This window comes from Salvelinus fontinalis, chromosome 4, assembly GCF_029448725.1.
Source record: "Salvelinus fontinalis isolate EN_2023a chromosome 4, ASM2944872v1, whole genome shotgun sequence".
Classification (NCBI taxonomy): Eukaryota; Metazoa; Chordata; class Actinopteri; order Salmoniformes; family Salmonidae; genus Salvelinus; species Salvelinus fontinalis.
Window position 1 is genome coordinate 86,866,117 of NC_074668.1, and position 19,205 is coordinate 86,885,321.

The 19,205-nt window shown below is 47.7% G+C and overlaps 1 protein-coding gene across 1 annotated transcript in view; it reads right to left on the bottom strand.

Moving 5' to 3' along the window:
* Positions 1-19,200, bottom strand: part of LOC129854581 (conserved oligomeric Golgi complex subunit 8-like) — a 20,822-nt gene extending 1,622 nt beyond the window's left edge. The window contains exons 1-6 of the mRNA XM_055921811.1: positions 18,670-19,200; positions 11,729-11,936; positions 9,581-9,832; positions 9,399-9,468; positions 8,664-9,175; positions 2,354-2,522 (exon numbers count right to left, since the gene is read on the bottom strand). Coding sequence (XP_055777786.1) covers positions 2,354-2,522; positions 8,664-9,175; positions 9,399-9,468; positions 9,581-9,832; positions 11,729-11,936; positions 18,670-18,998 — 1,540 coding nt within the window. The 5' untranslated portion in view covers positions 18,999-19,200. The remainder of the gene's footprint in view (positions 1-2,353; positions 2,523-8,663; positions 9,176-9,398; positions 9,469-9,580; positions 9,833-11,728; positions 11,937-18,669) is intronic.
* Positions 19,201-19,205: the final 5 nt, after the last annotated feature.

Consider the following 19,205-nt stretch of genomic DNA (forward strand, 5'->3'; position numbering starts at 1 on the left):
GATGTTTCACATTACTACTGTGGACGTTTCACATTACTACTGTGGATGTTTCACATTACTACTGTGGATGTTTCACATTACTATAGAGGTTGTTACTGTGGATGTTTCACATTACTATAGAGGTTGTTACTGTGGATGTTTCACATTACTATAGAGGTTGTTACTGTGGATGTTTCACATTACTATAGAGGTTGTTACTGTGGATGTTTCACATTACTATAGAGGTTGTTACTGTGGATGTTTCACATTACTATAGAGGCTGTTACTGTGGATGTTTCACATTACTATAGAGGTTGTTACTGTGGATGTTTCACATTACTATAGAGGTTGTTACTGTGGATGTTTCACATTACTATAGAGGTTGTTACTGTGGATGTTTCACATTACTATAGAGGCTGTTACTGTGGATGTTTCACATTACTATAGAGGCTGTTACTGTGGATGTTCACGTTACTGTGGATGTTTCACATTACTATAGAGGCTGTTACTGTGGATGTTTCACATTACTATAGAGGCTGTTACTGTGGATGTTCACGTTACTGTGGATGTTTCACATTACTATAGAGGCTGTTACTGTGGACGTTCACATTACTATAGAGGCTGTTACTGTGGATGTTTCACATTACTACTGTGGATGTTTCACATTACTACTGTGGATGTTTCACATTACTATAGAGGTTGTTACTGTGGATGTTTCACATTACTATAGAGGTTGTTACTGTGGATGTTTCACATTACTATAGAGGCTGTTACTGTGGACGTTTCACATTACTATAGAGGCTGTTACTGTGGATGTTTCACATTACTATAGAGGTTGTTACTGTGGATGTTTCACATTACTATAGAGGCTGTTACTGTGGATGTTTCACATTACTATAGAGGCTGTTACTGTGGACGTTTCACATTACTATAGAGGCTGTTACTGTGGATGTTTCACATTACTATAGAGGCTGTTACTGTGGATGTTTCACATTACTATAGAGGTTGTTACTGTGGAACGTTTCACATTACTATAGAGGCTGTTACTGTGGATGTTTCACGTTACTGTGGATGTTTCACATTACTATAGAGGCTGTTACTGTGGACGTTTCACATTACTATAGAGGCTGTTACTGTGGATGTTTCACGTTACTATAGAGGCTGTTACTGTGGATGTTTCACATTACTATAGAGGTTGTTACTGTGGACGTTTCACATTACTATAGTGGATGTTTCACATTACTATAGAGGCTGTTACTGTGGATGTTTCACATTACTATAGAGGTTGTTACTGTGGATGTTTCACATTACTATAGAGGCTGTTACTGTGGATGTTTCACATTACTATAGAGGCTGTTACTGTGGATGTTTCACATTACTATAGAGGCTGTTACTGTGGATGTTTCACATTACTATACAGGTTGTTACTGTGGATGTTTCACATTACTATAGAGGTTGTTACTGTGGACGTTTCACATTACTATAGAGGCTGTTACTGTGGATGTTTCACATTACTATAGAGGCTGTTACTGTGGATGTTTCACATTACTATAGAGGCTGTTACTGTGGATGTTTCACATTACTATAGAGGTTGTTACTGTGGACGTTTCACATTACTATAGAGGCTGTTACTTACTGTGGATGTTCACGTTACTGTGGATGTTTCACATTACTATAGAGGCTGTTACTGTGGATGTTTCACATTACTATAGAGGCTGTTACTGTGGATGTTTCACATTACTATAGAGGCTGTTACTGTGGATGTTTCACATTACTATAGAGGCTGTTACTGTGGACGTTTCACATTACTATAGAGGCTGTTACTGTGGACGTTTCACATTACTATAGAGGCTGTTACTGTGGATGTTTCACATTACTATAGAGGTTGATACTGTGGATGTTTCACATTACTATAGAGGCTGTTACTGTGGACGTTTCACATTACTATAGAGGCTGTTACTGTGGACGTTTCACATTACTGTGGATGTTTCACATTACTATAGAGGCTGTTACTGTGGATGTTTCACATTACTATAGAGGTTGTTACTGTGGATGTTTCACATTACTATAGAGGCTGTTACTGTGGATGTTTCACATTACTATAGAGGCTGTTACTGTGGACGTTTCACATTACTATAGAGGTTGTTACTGTGGATGTTTCACATTACTATAGAGGCTGTTACTGTGGATGTTCACGTTACTGTGGATGTTTCACATTACTATAGTGGATGTTACTGTGGACGTTTCACATTACTATAGAGGTTATCGTAGGGGACGTAACATAGTATTTACCCAGAGAGCTGTGCTGGGGGGGGACGTGACAGAGTATTTACCCAGAGAGCTGTGCTGGGGGGGGACGTGACAGAGTATTTACCCAGTATGACAGAGAGCTGTGCTGGGGGGAACAGGACCTGCAGACAGCGGTTGAGGAAAGGAACCATGTCCTCAGCGAAGGAACAGCAGAATTGGACAAACAGGTCCTTCTCTCGGTCGCTGAACGCCGTCTCTTCAGCCCGGTGGAACGCCACGATCAGCTTGGTGACCTGGGGAGGGGAGAGGAGGTCATGAGATACAACCAGTCTGAGGGGAGGGGGGACCTGGGGAGAGTCTGAGGGGAAGGGGGGACCTGGGGAGAGTCTGAGGGGGGGGGGACCTGGGGAGAGTCTGAGGGGAGGGGGGGGGGGGGGGGGGACCTGGGGAGAGTCTGAGGGGGGGGGGGACCTGGGGAGAGTGAGGGGAGGGGGGACCGTCTGAGGGGAAGGGGGGACCTGGGGAGAGTGAGGGGAGGGGGGACCGTCTGAGGGGAAGGGGGGACCTGGGGAGAGTCTGAGGGGAAGGGGGGACCTGGGGAGAGTCTGAGGGAGGGAGGGGACCTGGGGAGAGTCTGAGTGGAGGGGGGACCTGAGGGGAGGGGGGACCTGGGGAGAGTCTGAGGGGAGGGGGGACCTGGGGAGAGTCTGAGGGGAGGGGGGACCGTCTGAGGGGAAGGGGGGACCTGGGGAGAGTCTGAGGGGAAGGGGGGACCTGGGGAGAGTCTGAGGGAGGGAGGGGACCTGGGGAGAGTCTGAGTGGAGGGGGGACCTGAGGGGAGGGGGGACCTGGGGAGAGTCTGAGGGGAGGGGGGACCTGGGGAGAGTCTGAGGGGGGGGGGGACCTGGGGAGAGTGAGGGGAGGGGGGACCGTCTGAGGGGAAGGGGGGACCTGGGGAGAGTCTGAGGGGAAGGGGGGACCTGGGGAGAGTCTGAGGGAGGGAGGGGGACCTGGGGAGAGTCTGAGGGAGGGAGGGGGACCTGGGGAGAGTCTGAGGGAGGGAGGGGGACCTGGGGAGAGTCTGAGGGAGGTAGGGGGGACCTGGGGAGAGTCTGAGGGAGGGAGGGGAGAGTCTGAGGGAGGGAGGGGGGACCTGGGGAGAGTCTGAGGGAGGGAGGGGGACCTGGGGAGAGTCTGAGGGAGGGAGGGGAGAGTCTGAGGGAGGGAGGCGGGACCTGGGGAGAGTCTGAGGGAGGGGGGGGGGACCTGGGGAGAGTCTGAGGGAGAGGGGGGGACCTGGGGAGAGTCTGAGGGAGAGGGAGGGACCTGGGGAGAGTCTGAGGGAGAGGGAGGGGGACCTGGGGAGAGTCTGAGGGAGGGAGGGGGACCTGGGGAGAGTCTGAGGGAGGGAGGGGGACCTGGGGAGAGTCTGAGGGAGGGAGGGGGACCTGGGGAGAGTCTGAGGGAGGGAGGGGAGAGTCTGAGGGAGGGAGGCGGGACCTGGGGAGAGTCTGAGGGAGGGGGGGGGGACCTGGGGAGAGTCTGAGGGAGAGGGGGGGACCTGGGGAGAGTCTGAGGGAGAGGGGGGGACCTGGGGAGAGTCTGAGGGAGAGGGGGGGACCTGGGGAGAGTCTGAGGGAGAGGGAGGGACCTGGGGAGAGTCTGAGGGAGAGGGAGGGACCTGGGGAGAGTCTGAGGGAGGGAGGGGGGACCTGGGGAGAGTCTGAGGGAGAGGGGGGGACCTGGGGAGAGTCTGAGGGAGGGAGGGGAGAGTCTTAGGGAGGGAGGGGGGGACCTGGGGAGAGTCTGAGGGAGAGGGGGGGACCTGGGGAGAGTCTGAGGGAGGGAGGGGGGACCTGGGGAGAGTCTGAGGGAGGGAGGGGGACCTGGGGAGAGTCTGAGGGAGGGAGGGGGACCTGGGGAGAGTCTGAGGGAGAGGGGGGGACCTGGGGAGAGTCTGAGGGAGAGGGGGGGACCTGGGGAGAGTCTGAGGGAGAGGGGGGGACCTGGGGAGAGTCTGAGGGAGGGAGGGAGGGGGACCTGGGGAGAGTCTGAGGGAGGGAGGGGAGAGTCTGAGGGAGGGAGGGGGGACCTGGGGAGAGTCTGGGGGAGAGTCTGAGGGAGAGGGGGGGACCTGGGGAGAGTCTGAGGGAGAGGGGGGGACCTGGGGAGAGTCTGAGGGAGAGGGGGGGACCTGGGGAGAGTCTGAGGGAGGGAGGGGGGACCTGGGGAGAGTCTGAGGGAGGGAGGGGAGAGTCTGAGGGAGGGAGAGGGGACCTGGGGAGAGTCTGAGGGAGGGAGGGGAGAGTCTTAGGGAGGGAGGGGGGGACCTGGGGAGAGTCTGAGGGAGAGGGGGGGACCTGGGGAGAGTCTGAGGGAGAGGGGGGGACCTGGGGAGAGTCTGAGGGAGGGAGGGGGACCTGGGGAGAGTCTGAGGGAGGGGGGGGGGACCTGGGGAGAGTCTGAGGGAGAGGGGGGACCTGGGGAGAGTCTGAGGGAGGGAGGGGGACCTGGGGAGAGTCTGAGGGAGAGGGGGGGACCTGGGGAGAGTCGGAGGGAGGGAGGGGGACCTGGGGAGAGTCTGAGGGAGGGAGGGGAGAGTCTGAGGGAGGGAGGGGGGACCTGGGGAGAGTCTGAGGGAGGGAGGGGGGACCTGGGGAGAGTCTGGGGGAGAGTCTGAGGGAGAGGGGGGGACCTGGGGAGAGTCTGAGGGAGAGGGGGGGACCTGGGGAGAGTCTGAGGGAGAGGGGGGGACCTGGGGAGAGTCTGAGGGAGAGGGGGGGACCTGGGGAGAGTCTGAGGGAGAGGGGGGGACCTGGGGAGAGTCTGAGGGAGAGGGGGGGACCTGGGGAGAGTCTGAGGGAGAGGGGGGGACCTGGTCCTATCAGGGTAACTTCTACCGGAGACACAGGAAAAGGATGAATACATAACATACATACTGTACATACATAAACCATGAATACATAATACTGTACATACATAAACCATGAATACATAACATACATACTGTACATACATAAACCATGACTACATAACATACATACTGTACATACATAAACCATGAATACATAACATACATACTGTACATACATAAACCATGACTACATAACATACATACTGTACATACATAAACCATGAATACATAACATACATACTGTACATACATAAACCATGAATACATAACATACATACTGTACATACATAAACCATGACTACATAACATACATACTGTACATACATAAACCATGAATACATAACATACATACTGTACATACATAAACCATGAATACATAACATTTCAACTGTACTAGATTACCATGTCCCAAAGACAGTGATCTTCGGTGAATTTAAGATTAGGATTTGGGGAGAGTAAAATGAGCCTAGATCTGTCTAAACAAACCGTCTAGAGAGAGAGCATCCCGTCTACCGCGTCTAGAGAGCATCCCGTCTACCGCGTCTAGAGAGAGCATCCCGTCTACCGCGTCTAGAGAGAGCATCCCGTCTACCGCGTCTAGAGAGAGCATCCCGTCTACCGCGTCTAGAGAGAGCATCCCGTCTACCCCGTCTAGAGAGAGCATCCCGTCTACCCCGTCTAGAGAGAGAGCATCCCGTCTACCGCGTCTAGAGAGCATCCCGTCTACCGCGTCTAGAGAGAGCATCCCGTCTACCCCGTCTAGAGAGCATCCCGTCTACCGCGTCTAGAGAGAGCATCCCGTCTACCCCGTCTAGAGAGCATCCCGTCTAGAGAGAGCATCCCGTCTACCGCGTCTAGAGAGCATCCCGTCTAGAGAGAGCATCCCGTCTACCCCGTTTAGAGAGCATCCCGTCTACCGCGTCTAGAGAGAGCATCCCGTCTACCCCGTCTAGAGAGCATCCCGTCTACCGCGTCTAGAGAGAGCATCCCGTATACCGCGTCTAGAGAGAGCATCCCGTCTACCGCGTCTAGAGAGCATCCCGTCTAGAGAGAACATCCCGTCTACCCCGTTTAGAGAGAGCATCCCGTCTACCCCGTCTAGAGAGCATCCCGCCTACCGCGTCTAGAGAGCATCCCGTCTACCCCGTCTAGAGAGCATCCCGTCTACCCCGTCTAGAGAGAGCATCCCGTCTACCGCGTCTAGAGAGCATCCCGTCTACCGCGTCTAGAGAGCATCCCGTCTACCGCGTCTAGAGAGCATCCCGTCTACCGCGTCTAGAGAGCATCCCGTCTAGAGAGAGCATCCCGTCTACCGCGTCTAGAGAGCATCCCGTCTAGAGAGAGCATCCCGTCTACCCCGTCTAGAGAGCATCCCGTCTACCGCGTCTAGAGAGCATCCCGTCTACCGCGTCTAGAGAGCATCCCGTCTACCGCGTCTAGAGAGCATCCCGTATACCGCGTCTAGAGAGAGCATCCCGTCTACCCCGTCTAGAGAGAGCATCCCGTCTACCGCGTCTAGAGAGAGCATCCCGTCTACCCCGTCTAGAGAGCATCCCGTCTACCCCGTCTAGAGAGCATCCCGTCTACCCCGTCTAGAGAGCATCCCGTCTACCCCGTCTAGAGAGCATCCCGTCTACCCCGTCTAGAGAGCATCCCGTCTACCCCGTCTAGAGAGCATCCCATCTACCGCGTCTAGAGAGCATCCCGTCTACCCCATCTAGAGAGCATCCCGTATACCGCGTCTAGAGAGAGCATCCCGTCTACCGTGTCTAGAGAGCATCCCGTCTACCGCATCTAGAGAGAGCATCCCGTCTACCCCGTCTAGAGAGCATCCCATCTACCGCGTCTAGAGAGAGCATCCCGTCTACCGCGTCTAGAGAGAGCATCCCGTCTACCGTGTCTAGAGAGAGCATCCCATCTACCGCATCTAGAGAGAGCATCCCGTCTACCGTGTCTAGAGAGAGCATCCCGTCTACCGCGTCTAGAGAGCATCCCGTCTACCCCGTCTAGAGAGAGCATCCCGTCTACCGCGTCTAGAGAGAGCATCCCGTCTACCGCGTCTAGAGAGAGCATCCCGTCTACCGCGTCTAGAGAGAGCATCCCGTCTACCGCGTCTAGAGAGAGCATCCCGTCTACCGCGTCTAGAGAGAGCATCCCGTCTACCCCGTCTAGAGAGAGCATCCCGTCTACCCCGTCTAGAGAGAGCATCCCGTCTACCCCGTCTAGAGAGCATCCCGTCTACCGCGTCTAGAGAGAGCATCCCGTCTACCCCGTCTAGAGAGAGCATCCCGTCTACCGCGTCTAGAGAGAGCATCCCGTCTACCGCGTCTAGAGAGCATCCCGTCTAGAGAGAGCATCCCGTCTACCCCGTTTAGAGAGATCATCCCGTCTACCCCGTCTAGAGAGCATCCCGTCTAGAGAGAGCATCCCGTCTACCGCGTCTAGAGAGAGCATCCCGTCTAGAGAGAGAGCATCCCGTCTAGAGAGAGAGCATCCCGTCTAGAGAGAGAGCATCCCGTCTAGAGAGAGCATCCCGTCTACCGCGTCTAGAGAGAGCATCCCGTTTAGAGAGAGAGCATCCCGTCTAGAGAGAGCATCCCGTCTACCGCGTCTAGAGCATCCCGTCTACCGCGTCTAGAGAGAGCATCCCGTCTACCCCGTCTAGAGAGAGCATCCCGTCTAGAGAGAGCATCCCGTCTACCGCGTCTAGAGAGAGCATCCCGTCTAGAGATAGAGCATCCCGTCTAGAGATAGAGCATCCCGTCTACCGCGTCTAGAGCATCCCGTCTACCGCGTCTAGAGAGAGCATCCCGTCTACCCCGTCTAGAGAGCATCCCGTCTACCGCGTCTAGAGAGAGCATCCCGTATACCGCGTCTAGAGAGAGAGCATCCCGTCTACCGCGTCTAGAGAGCATCCCGTCTAGAGAGAGCATCCCGTCTACCCCGTCTAGAGAGAGCATCCCGTCTACCGCGTCTAGAGAGAGCATCCCGTCTAGAGAGAGCATCCCGTCTAGAGAGAGCATCCCGTCTACCGCGTCTAGAGCATCCCGTCTACCGCATCTAGAGAGAGCATCCCGTCTAGAGAGAGCATCCCGTCTAGAGAGAGCATCCCGTCTACCCCGTCTAGAGAGCATCCCGTCTAGAGAGAGCATCCCGTCTACCGCGTCTAGAGAGAGAGCATCCCGTCTAGAGAGAGAGCATCCCGTCTAGAGAGAGATCATCCCGTCTACCGCGTCTAGAGCATCCCGTCTACCGCATCTAGAGAGAGCATCCCGTCTAGAGAGAGAGCATCCCGTCTAGAGAGAGATCATCCCGTCTACCGCGTCTAGAGCATCCCGTCTACCGCGTCTAGAGAGAGCATCCCGTCTACCCCGTCTAGAGAGCATCCCGTCTACCCCGTCTAGAGAGCATCCCGTCTACCGCGTCTAGAGAGAACATGGGACAGCCTAGACATGTCAATTTGGTAACTTTAGCAGCAGACGTAGCGTAGCGTTAGCAGAGACAGACAGGCGTTCGTTACCTTTACCAAGGCGTCCTCCAGATACTCGGTCACCTGCTGGGCCAGACCGAGGGGACAACAGAGCCTGAGGTCGTTGAAGGCCGTCAAGATGTTGTTGAGGAAGCAGGCCAGAGGGGGGAAATCCAGCAGAGCCATGGGGGGCTGGAGGGTGCCTGGCTGGGTACTGGGGGGCTGGACGGTACCTGGCATGGAGCCCCCAGCCAGCATAGAAGGGAGAGAGATCAGAGTATACAGGTTCATGTCCTCCTGGAACCTCTCCACGGCTTCCTCTACAGCTTTACGGAAGGTATCGGCCGCCACGCGCTGGAACATGGGGGCCAGCTGGCCGCGGAAGTCTGCCCCGACGCGGCTGAAGGAAAGGCCGAAGTACATGCACTGTCCCAGCAGGGAGTCCAGGCGTCCGCCCACCCCCCTCTGGAGGTCTCGATCCAGGGTCACCAGGAACTCAGACACCTGCTGCACCACCCAGCCGTGGAAGATGGCCCCTTCGTTCACCGCCTGGCCCGGACCACCTTTCAACACAAGACACTGTACATCACAAGGCTGCCCAGCCAGTGACCTGACACTTCAGTTGGACTATTGACCTGTACTGACGGGCTTTTCCAGAACATATGTACTGTATATTTGTAAATACGTCTTTAAAATAATTATTGTTGTGTTTAAACTTCATATTTATGAAAAATTGTAAATCGTATCAAATAATTCAGCCTTAAATTAAATAAAGTGTTGTGTCACCAGGAGACAGCAGGGGGTCCTCGTCAGAGAAGATGGCTCTGTACTGGGTGATGATGTCAAACAGATGTACCTGGAACAGAGGAAGGACATGTCAGAGAATAAAAGAGGGGGGGAGTGGAGCATCCTTCCTGTTTCATCGGTCCTTCATTCCACTGCTAGATAACTGAAGCCAGGTTACACACGCGACACGCCTCGATGGTCTTGGTGACGTGGCAGTAAGGGTCCTCATCAGGGACAGTGGACAGGATGGAATGGAGCCAGCTGCCCCGCGCCTGCAGGAACTTGACCCGTAGCTCCGCCTCCGTGAACACGTCCATCCTGCGCAGGTAGCCAATCACACGCAGGCACACAGGAAGTTGGGAGTTGCTACGTAGCTGCTGCAACAGCTGGTTCAGCATGAGCTGAGCTGACTGACGCACCTCCTGGACGATGCCCTGAAGAAGACACACAGGTCAGAGGTCAGAGAATCACACTGTTACAGTATTAAGACGAGGTATTTCTGGATCTACCACATGGCTTGTCAGACTGAGTGTAGACAAAATGTATATAATAATGAGGAAGTGGTACGATCTGTAACTCCTAGCTGGGTAAACAGGAAGTGGTACGATCTGTAACTCCTAGCTGGGTAAACAGGAAGTGGTACGATCTGCAACTCCTAGCTGGGTAAACAGGAAGTGGTACGATCTGTAACTCCTAGCTGGGTAAACAGGAAGTGGTACGATCTGCAACTCCTAGCTGTGTAAACAGGAAGTGGTACGATCTGTAACTCCTAGCTGGGTAAACAGGAAGTGGTACGATCTGTAACTCCTAGCTGGGTAAACAGGAAGTGGTACGATCTGTAACTCCTAGCTGTGTAAACAGGAAGTGGTACGATCTGTAACTCCTAGCTGGGTAAACAGGAAGTGGTACGATCTGTAACTCCTAGCTGGGTAAACAGGAAGTGGTACGATCTGTAACTCCTAGCTGTGTAAACAGGAAGTGGTACGATCTGTAACTCCTAGCTGTGTAAGCAGGAAGTGGTACGATCTGTAACTCCTAGCTGTGTAAACAGGAAGTGGTACGATCTGCAACTCCTAGCTGTGTAAACAGGAAGTGGTACGATCTGTAACTCCTAGCTGTGTAAACAGGAAGTGGTACGATCTGTAACTCCTAGCTGTGTAAACAGGAAGTGGTACGATCTGTAACTCCTAGCTGTGTAAACAGGAAGTGGTACGATCTGCAACTCCTAGCTGTGTAAACAGGAAGTGGTACGATCTGTAACTCCTAGCTGTGTAAGCAGGAAGTGGTACGATCTGTAACTCCTAGCTGGGTAAACAGGAAGTGGTACGATCTGTAACTCCTAGCTGTGTAAACAGGAAGTGGTACGATCTGTAACTCCTAGCTGGGTAAACAGGAAGTGGTACGATCTGCAACTCCTAGCTGGGTAAACAGGAAGTGGTACGATCTGTAACTCCTTGCTGGGTAAACAGGAAGTGGTACGATCTGTAACTCCTAGCTGGGTAAACAGGAAGTGGTACGATCTGTAACTCCTAGCTGGGTAAACAGGAAGTGGTACGATCTGTAACTCCTAGCTGGGTAAACAGGAAGTGGTACGATCTGTAACTCCTAGCTGGGTAAGCAGGAAGTGGTACGATCTGTAACTCCTAGCTGGGTAAACAGGAAGTGGTACGATCTGTAACTCCTAGCTGGGTAAACAGGAAGTGGTACGATCTGTAACTCCTAGCTGGGTAAGCAGGAAGTGGTACGATCTGTAACTCCTAGCTGGGTAAACAGGAAGTGGTACGATCTGTAACTCCTAGCTGGGTAAGCAGGAAGTGGTACGATCTGTAACTCCTAGCTGGGTAAACAGGAAGTGGTACGATCTGTAACTCCTAGCTGGGTAAACAGGAAGTGGTACGATCTGTAACTCCTTGCTGGGTAAACAGGAAGTGGTACGATCTGTAACTCCTAGCTGGGTAAGCAGGAAGTGGTACGATCTGTAACTCCTAGCTGGGTAAACAGGAAGTGGTACGATCTGTAACTCCTAGCTGGGTAAACAGGAAGTGGTACGATCTGTAACTCCTAGCTGTGTAAACAGGAAGTGGTACGATCTGTAACTCCTAGCTGTGTAAACAGGAAGTGGTACGATCTGTAACTCCTAGCTGGGTAAACAGGAAGTGGTACGATCTGTAACTCCTAGCTGGGTAAACAGGAAGTGGTACGATCTGTAACTCCTTGCTGGGTAAACAGGAAGTGGTACGATCTGTAACTCCTAGCTGGGTAAACAGGAAGTGGTACGATCTGTAACTCCTAGCTGGGTAAACAGGAAGTGGTAGTTGGAGCATTAATACCTGGATGACGGGTAGAGACGAGTGTTTCTTCTCCAGTCTCTTGACGTAGGCCGCCAGTTCCAGAGCCTCCTCGTAGTAGCCATTCCGGACGCAGGTGTCCATCAGCTGAGGTATCTCTAAGATCTCCAGGATCTCTGTGTGACGGTTCAGAGTCAGGCTGTTCATCCTCCGGCTCACCCCGATGTCCTCCGCCTCCTTCACAAAACCTCTAAAGAGGACAGACACCAACAGGTTCTTCATCATGTCAACAGTTCATAATAAACACTTATAACAGTCCATAATAAACACCGTTATAACAGTTCATAATAAACAGAGTTATAACAGTCCATAATAAACACCGTTATAACAGTTCATAATAAACACCGTTATAACAGTCCATAATAAACACCGTTATAACAGTTCATAATAAACAGAGTTATAACAGTCCATAATAAACACCGTTATAACAGTTCATAATAAACACCGTTAAAACAGTTCATAATAAACACCGTTATAACAGTTCATAATAAACACCGTTATAACAGTCCATAATAAACACCGTTATAACAGTCCATAATAAACACCGTTATAACAGTCCATAATAAACACCGTTATAACAGGTCACAATAAACACTGTTATAACAGTTCATAATAAACACCGTTATAACAGTCCATAATAAAAACTGTTATAACAGACCATAATAAACACCGTTATAACAGGTCACAATAAACACCGTTATAACAGTTCATAATAAACACTGTTATAACAGTCCATAATAAACACTGTTATAACAGTCCATAATAAACACCGTTATAACAGTTCACAATACTGTTATAACAGTCCATAATAAACACCGTTATAACAGTCCATAATAAACACCGTTATAACAGTTCATAATAAACACCGTTATAACAGGTCACAATAAACACCGTTATAACAGTCCATAATAAACACCGTTATAACAGTCCATAATAAACACCGTTATAACAGGTCACAATAAACACTGTTATAACAGTTCATAATAAACACCGTTATAACAGTCCATAATAAAAACTGTTATAACAGACCATAATAAACACCGTTATAACAGGTCACAATAAACACCGTTATAACAGTTCATAATAAACACTGTTATAACAGTCCATAATAAACACTGTTATAACAGTCCATAATAAACACCGTTATAACAGTTCACAATACTGTTATAACAGTCCATAATAAACACCGTTATAACAGTCCATAATAAACACCGTTATAACAGTTCATAATAAACACCGTTATAACAGGTCACAATAAACACCGTTATAACAGTTCATAATAAACACTGTTATAACAGTCCATAATAAACACTGTTATAACAGTCCATAATAAACACTGTTATAACAGTCCATAATAAACACCGTTATAACAGTTCACAATACTGTTATAACAGGTCATAATAAACACCGTTATAACAGTCCATAATAAACACCGTTATAACAGTTCATAACAGTCCATAATAAACACCGTTATAACAGTTCATAATAAACACCGTTATAACAGCTCATAATACTGTCATAACAGGTCATAATAAACACCGTTATAACAGTTCATAACAGTTCATAATAAACACCGTTATAACAGTCCATAATAAACACCGTTATAACAGTTCATAACAGTTCATAATAAACAGAGTTAACAGTTCATAATAAACACCGTTATAACAGTCCATAATAAACACCGTTATAACAGTTCATAATAAACACCGTTATAACAGTTCATAATAAACACCGTTATAACAGTTCATAATAAACACCGTTATAACAGTTCATAATAAACACTGTTATAACAGTTCATAATAAACACTGTTATAACAGTTCATAATAAACACTGTTATAACAGTTCATAATAAACACCGTTATAACAGTTCATAATAAACACCGTTATAACAGTCCATAATAAACACCGTTATAACAGTTCATAATAATGTTATAACAGGTCATAATAAACAGAGTTATAACAGTTCATAATAAACACCGTTATAACAGTTCATAATAATGTTATAACAGGTCATAATAAACAGAGTTATAACAGTTCATAATAAACACCGTTATAACAGTTCATAACAGTTCATAATAAACACCGTTATAACAGTCCATAATAAACACCGTTATAACAGTCCATAATAAACACTGTTATAACAGTTCATAATAAACACTGTTATAACAGTTCATAATAAACACTGTTATAACAGTTCATAATAAACACTGTTATAACAGTTCATAATAAACACTGTTATAACAGTTCATAATAAACACCGTTATAACAGTTCATAATAAACACCGTTATAACAGTCCATAATAAACACCGTTATAACAGTTCATAATAAACACCGTTATAACAGTTCACAATAAACACTTATAACAGTCCATAATAAACACTGTTATAACAGTTCATAATAAACACCGTTATAACAGTTCACAATACTGTTATAACAGGTCATAATAAACACCGTTATAACAGTCCATAATAAACACCGTTATAACAGTTCATAACAGTCCATAATAAACACCGTTATAACAGTTCATAATAAACACTGTTATAACAGTTCATAATAAACACTGTTATAACAGTTCATAATAAACACCGTTATAACAGTTCATAATAAACACCGTTATAACAGGTCACAATAAACACCGTTATAACAGTTCATAATAAACACTGTTATAACAGTCCATAATAAACACTGTTATAACAGTTCATAATAAACACCGTTATAACAGTTCACAATACTGTTATAACAGGTCATAATAAACACCGTTATAACAGTCCATAATAAACACCGTTATAACAGTTCATAACAGTCCATAATAAACACCGTTATAACAGTTCATAATAAACACCGTTATAACAGCTCATAATACTGTCATAACAGGTCATAATAAACACCGTTATAACAGTTCATAATAAACACCGTTATAACAGTCCATAATAAACACCGTTATAACAGTTCACAATACTGTTATAACAGGTCATAATAAACACCGTTATAACAGTCCATAATAAACACCGTTATAACAGTCCATAATAAACCCCGTTATAACAGTTCATAATAAACACCGTTATAACAGCTCATAATACTGTCATAACAGGTCATAATAAACACCGTTATAACAGTCCATAATAAACACCGTTATAACAGTTCATAATAAACACCGTTATAACAGTCCATAATAAACACCGTTATAACAGTTCATAATAAGTACCGTTATAACAGCTCATAATACTGTTATAACAGGTCATAATAAACACCGTTATAACAGTCCATAATAAACACCGTTATAACAGTCCATAATAAACAGAGTTATAACAGTTCATAATAAACACCGTTATAACAGTCCATTACAGTTCATAATAAACACCGTTATAACAGTTCATAATAAACACCGTTATAACAGTTCATAACAGTTCATAATAAACACCGTTATAACAGTTCATAAAAAACACCGTTATAACAGTCCATAATAAACAGAGTTATAACAGTTCATAATAAACACCGTTATAACAGTTCATAACAGTTCATAATAAACACCGTTATAACAGTCCATAATAAACACCGTTATAACAGTTCATAACAGTTCATAATAAACAGAGTTAACAGTTCATAATAAACACCGTTATAACAGTCCATAATAAACACCGTTATAACAGTTCATAATAAACACCGTTATAACAGTTCATAATAAACACTGTTATAACAGTTCATAATAAACACTGTTATAACAGTTCATAAAACACCGTTATAACAGTCCATAATAAACACCGTTATAACAGTTCATAACAGTTCATAATAAACACCGTTATAACAGTCCATAATAAACACCGCTATAACAGTTCATAATACTGTTATAACAGGTCATAATAAACACTGTTATAACAGTTCATAACAGTCCATAATAAACACTGTTATAACAGGTCATAATAAACACCGTTATAACAGTTCATAATAAACACCGTTATAACAGTTCATAATAAACACCGTTATAACAGTTCATAATAAACACCGTTATAACAGTTCATACTAAACACCGTTATAACAGTTCATAACAGTTCATAATAAACACCGTTATAACAGTCCATAATAAACACCGTTATAACAGTTCATAATAAACACCGTTATAACAGTTCATAACAGTCCATAATAAACACTGTTATAACAGTTCATAACAGTCCATAATAAACACCGTTATAACAGTCCATAATAAACACCGTTATAACAGTTCATAACAGTCCATAATAAACACCGTTATAACAGTTCATAACAGAGCCCGGTACCAGTCTGTTGGTTCTAGATAGACGTTAGCCCGGTACCAGTCTGTTTGTTCTAGATAGACGTGAGCCCGGTACCAGTCTGTTTGTTCCAGATAGACGTGAGCCCGGTACCAGTCTGTTGGTTCTAAATAGACATTAGCCCGGTACCAGTCGGTTTGTTCCAGATAGATGTGAGCCCGGTACCAGTCTGTTGGTTCTAGATGGAGGTGAGCCCGGTACCAGTCTGTTGGTTCTAGACAGACGTGAGCCCGGTACCAGTCTGTTGGTTCTAGATAGACGTGAGCCCGGTACCAGTCTGTTGGTTCCAGATAGACGTGAGCCCGGTACCAGTCTGTTGGTTCCAGACAGACGTGAGCCCGGTACCAGTCTGTTCTAGACAGACGTGAGCCCGGTACCAGTCTGTTGGTTCCAGACAGACGTGAGCCCGGTACCAGTCTGTTGGTTCCAGACAGACGTGAGCCCGGTACCAGTCTGTTGGTTCCAGATAGACGTGAGCCCGGTACCAGTCTGTTGGTTCCAGATAGACGTGAGCCCGGTACTAGTCTGTTTGTTCTAGACAGACGTGAGCCCGGTACCAGTCGGTTTGTTCCAGATAGACGTGAGCCCGGTACCAGTCTGTCTGTTCTAGATAGACGTGAGCCCGGTACCAGTCTGTTGGTTCCAGACAGACGTGAGCCCGGTACCAGTCTGTTGGTTCTAGATAGACGTGAGCCCGGTACCAGTCTGTTGGTTCCAGATAGACGTGAGCCCGGTACCAGTCTGTTGGTTCTAGATAGACGTGAGCCCGGTACCAGTCTGTTTGTTCTAGATAGACGTGAGCCCGGTACCGGTCTGTTGGTTCTAGATAGACTTGAGCCCGGTACCAGTCTGTTGGTTCTAGATAGACGTGAGCCCGGTACCAGTCTGTTGGTTCCAGATAGACGTGAGCCCGGGACCAGTCTGTTGGTTCTAGATAGACGTGAGCCCGGTACCAGTCTGTTGGTTCTAGACAGACGTTAGCCCGGTACCAGTCTGTTGGTTCTAGATAGACGTGAGCCCGGTACCAGTCTGTTGGTTCCAGATAGACGTGAGCCCGGTACCAGTCTGTTGGTTCTAGATAGACGTGAGCCCGGTACCAGTTTGTGCTCTTGCCAAGTATATTGCTGTCTGGGCAGTATATTGCTGTCCTTGTCAAGCCAAACATGACAATAAGTGACAAGGAGTTGGCATGATAGCACAAACAGACTGGCACTCAGGCTAGAGTGGGCATGACAGCACAAACAGACTGGCACTCAGGCTAGAGTTGGCATGATAGCACAAACAGACTGGCACTCAGGCTAGAGTGGGCATGATAGCACAAACAGACTGGCACTCAGGCTAGAGTGGGCATGATAGCACAAACAGACTGGCACTCAGGCTAGAGTGGGCATGATAGCACAAATAGACTGGCACTCAGGCTAGAGTGGGCATGATAGCACAAACAGACTGGCACTCAGGCTAGAGTGGGCATGATAGCACAAACAGACTGGCACTCAGGCTAGAGTGGGCATGATAGCACAAACAGACTGGCACTCAGGCTAGAGTGGGCATGATAGCACAAACAGACTGGCACTCAGGCTAGAGTGGGCATGATAGCACAAACAGACTGGCACTCAGGCTAGAGTGGGCATGATAGCACAAACAGACTGGCACTCAGGCTAGAGTGGGCATGATAGCACAAACAGACTGGCACTCAGGCTAGAGTGGGCATGATAACACAAACAGACGAACTGGCCGCAAGTTGGCTGAGCTGATAGAATGAACGACCAGCCAGCTGGGTAACAACCCTCTATGTGTCGGGACTAACGTCATATATTGTGGAAGGATGAAATAGTACGAATACATTCATCAAAATACAGTTGAATGAAAATATTATTTGAATATGATGGTAACACGTTACATAGAAGTGATAATGCCCACGAAACCGGTGTTTGGAGGATACGTTGGCACGGTTTGCCGGTGTTGTGCCGAAATTCTCCCCCCCCCCCCCCCCCCTTCGCGTTCTTCATTGCTAGTTGAGATTTCTGCTCTTCACTCCGCTGTCAGTTTAACCTACATTTCACTGATTTTAGTAGCAGAAAGCATTTCTGTCTGCAGTTTTCGGTTTGGCTATTTGTTTCAAGTGTTTGTGGTGTTCTGGCTTGTATGGCGCCCTGGGCGAACCCCCCCTTCAGCGTCCGCCCCCGGCAAGATGCCGCCCTGGGCGGCTGCCCATGTGTACTTAAACCCGTAACTGATTTTGTATTATTCTATAAATAAATCTCTTTGCCAAAATACGTCATCTCTCCCATGTCTTATTCGACTAGTATGTTTGAAAGTGTAAGGATAATAATTCGGCCATAGTTGTTCTGAAATGTTTATTGCTTGCCAACATTTTATTCTCTCCTCTCTGTTTAATATAATAATTATTAATTTCGGTTGTCTATCCTGACGTGAAGCTTGTTCTATATTAAGTATTTGACTCTTGCCACAAAATTAAGGAAATTAGAAAGGGGGGTTCTGGCAGGGGGGAGATTGTCGACCTAACACCTGTGCCAATATATCCTCCAAACACCGGCTTCTCGGGCACTATCAGGTAAATAACATGACATGTCAAAACGACAGAGAGTATTTGGTTAACTTTACCACTAACCTGCATTTTTCACCGAAGCTGGGCAACTTGTCGAGGAGTTTGGAAACACTGCTTTCCACACGGCCAAAGTCTCGGTAAATCTCCTCGGTGCAGTCCGCCGTGCGGATGAACGTCTTGTAGTTGGAGAAGGCGAGCTCCCGGGTCTGCTGCAGTATCTGCGCCCTCTCCTCCGCCAACCGCTCCGGTTCACGGTTTAATTTCTCCACGCCAAACGAGCTGAGCTCTGACAAGTAGGCTGCGAAGTCGGGGTTGTCTCTCCAGTTGTCTGGAAAGCTGTCTTTAAATATTGAAGCCAGAATACTCTCATCTTCCACGTCCACAGCGGTCATATTGGAAAGCTGTCACTTCAATACTTCATCCGAATTGTAGTCTTACCGACTCCGATTTACAGCCTTTACACAGGAGTACGAAAACAGGTCGTTAAAATACAATGTAAGCGTCTGATGTCTTTTAAATGGCAATTTAATTCGCAATTTGGCTAAAATTCTAGTCGCTCGCAAAGACAAGAGCACAACATCAACAGGCGCATTATTTTG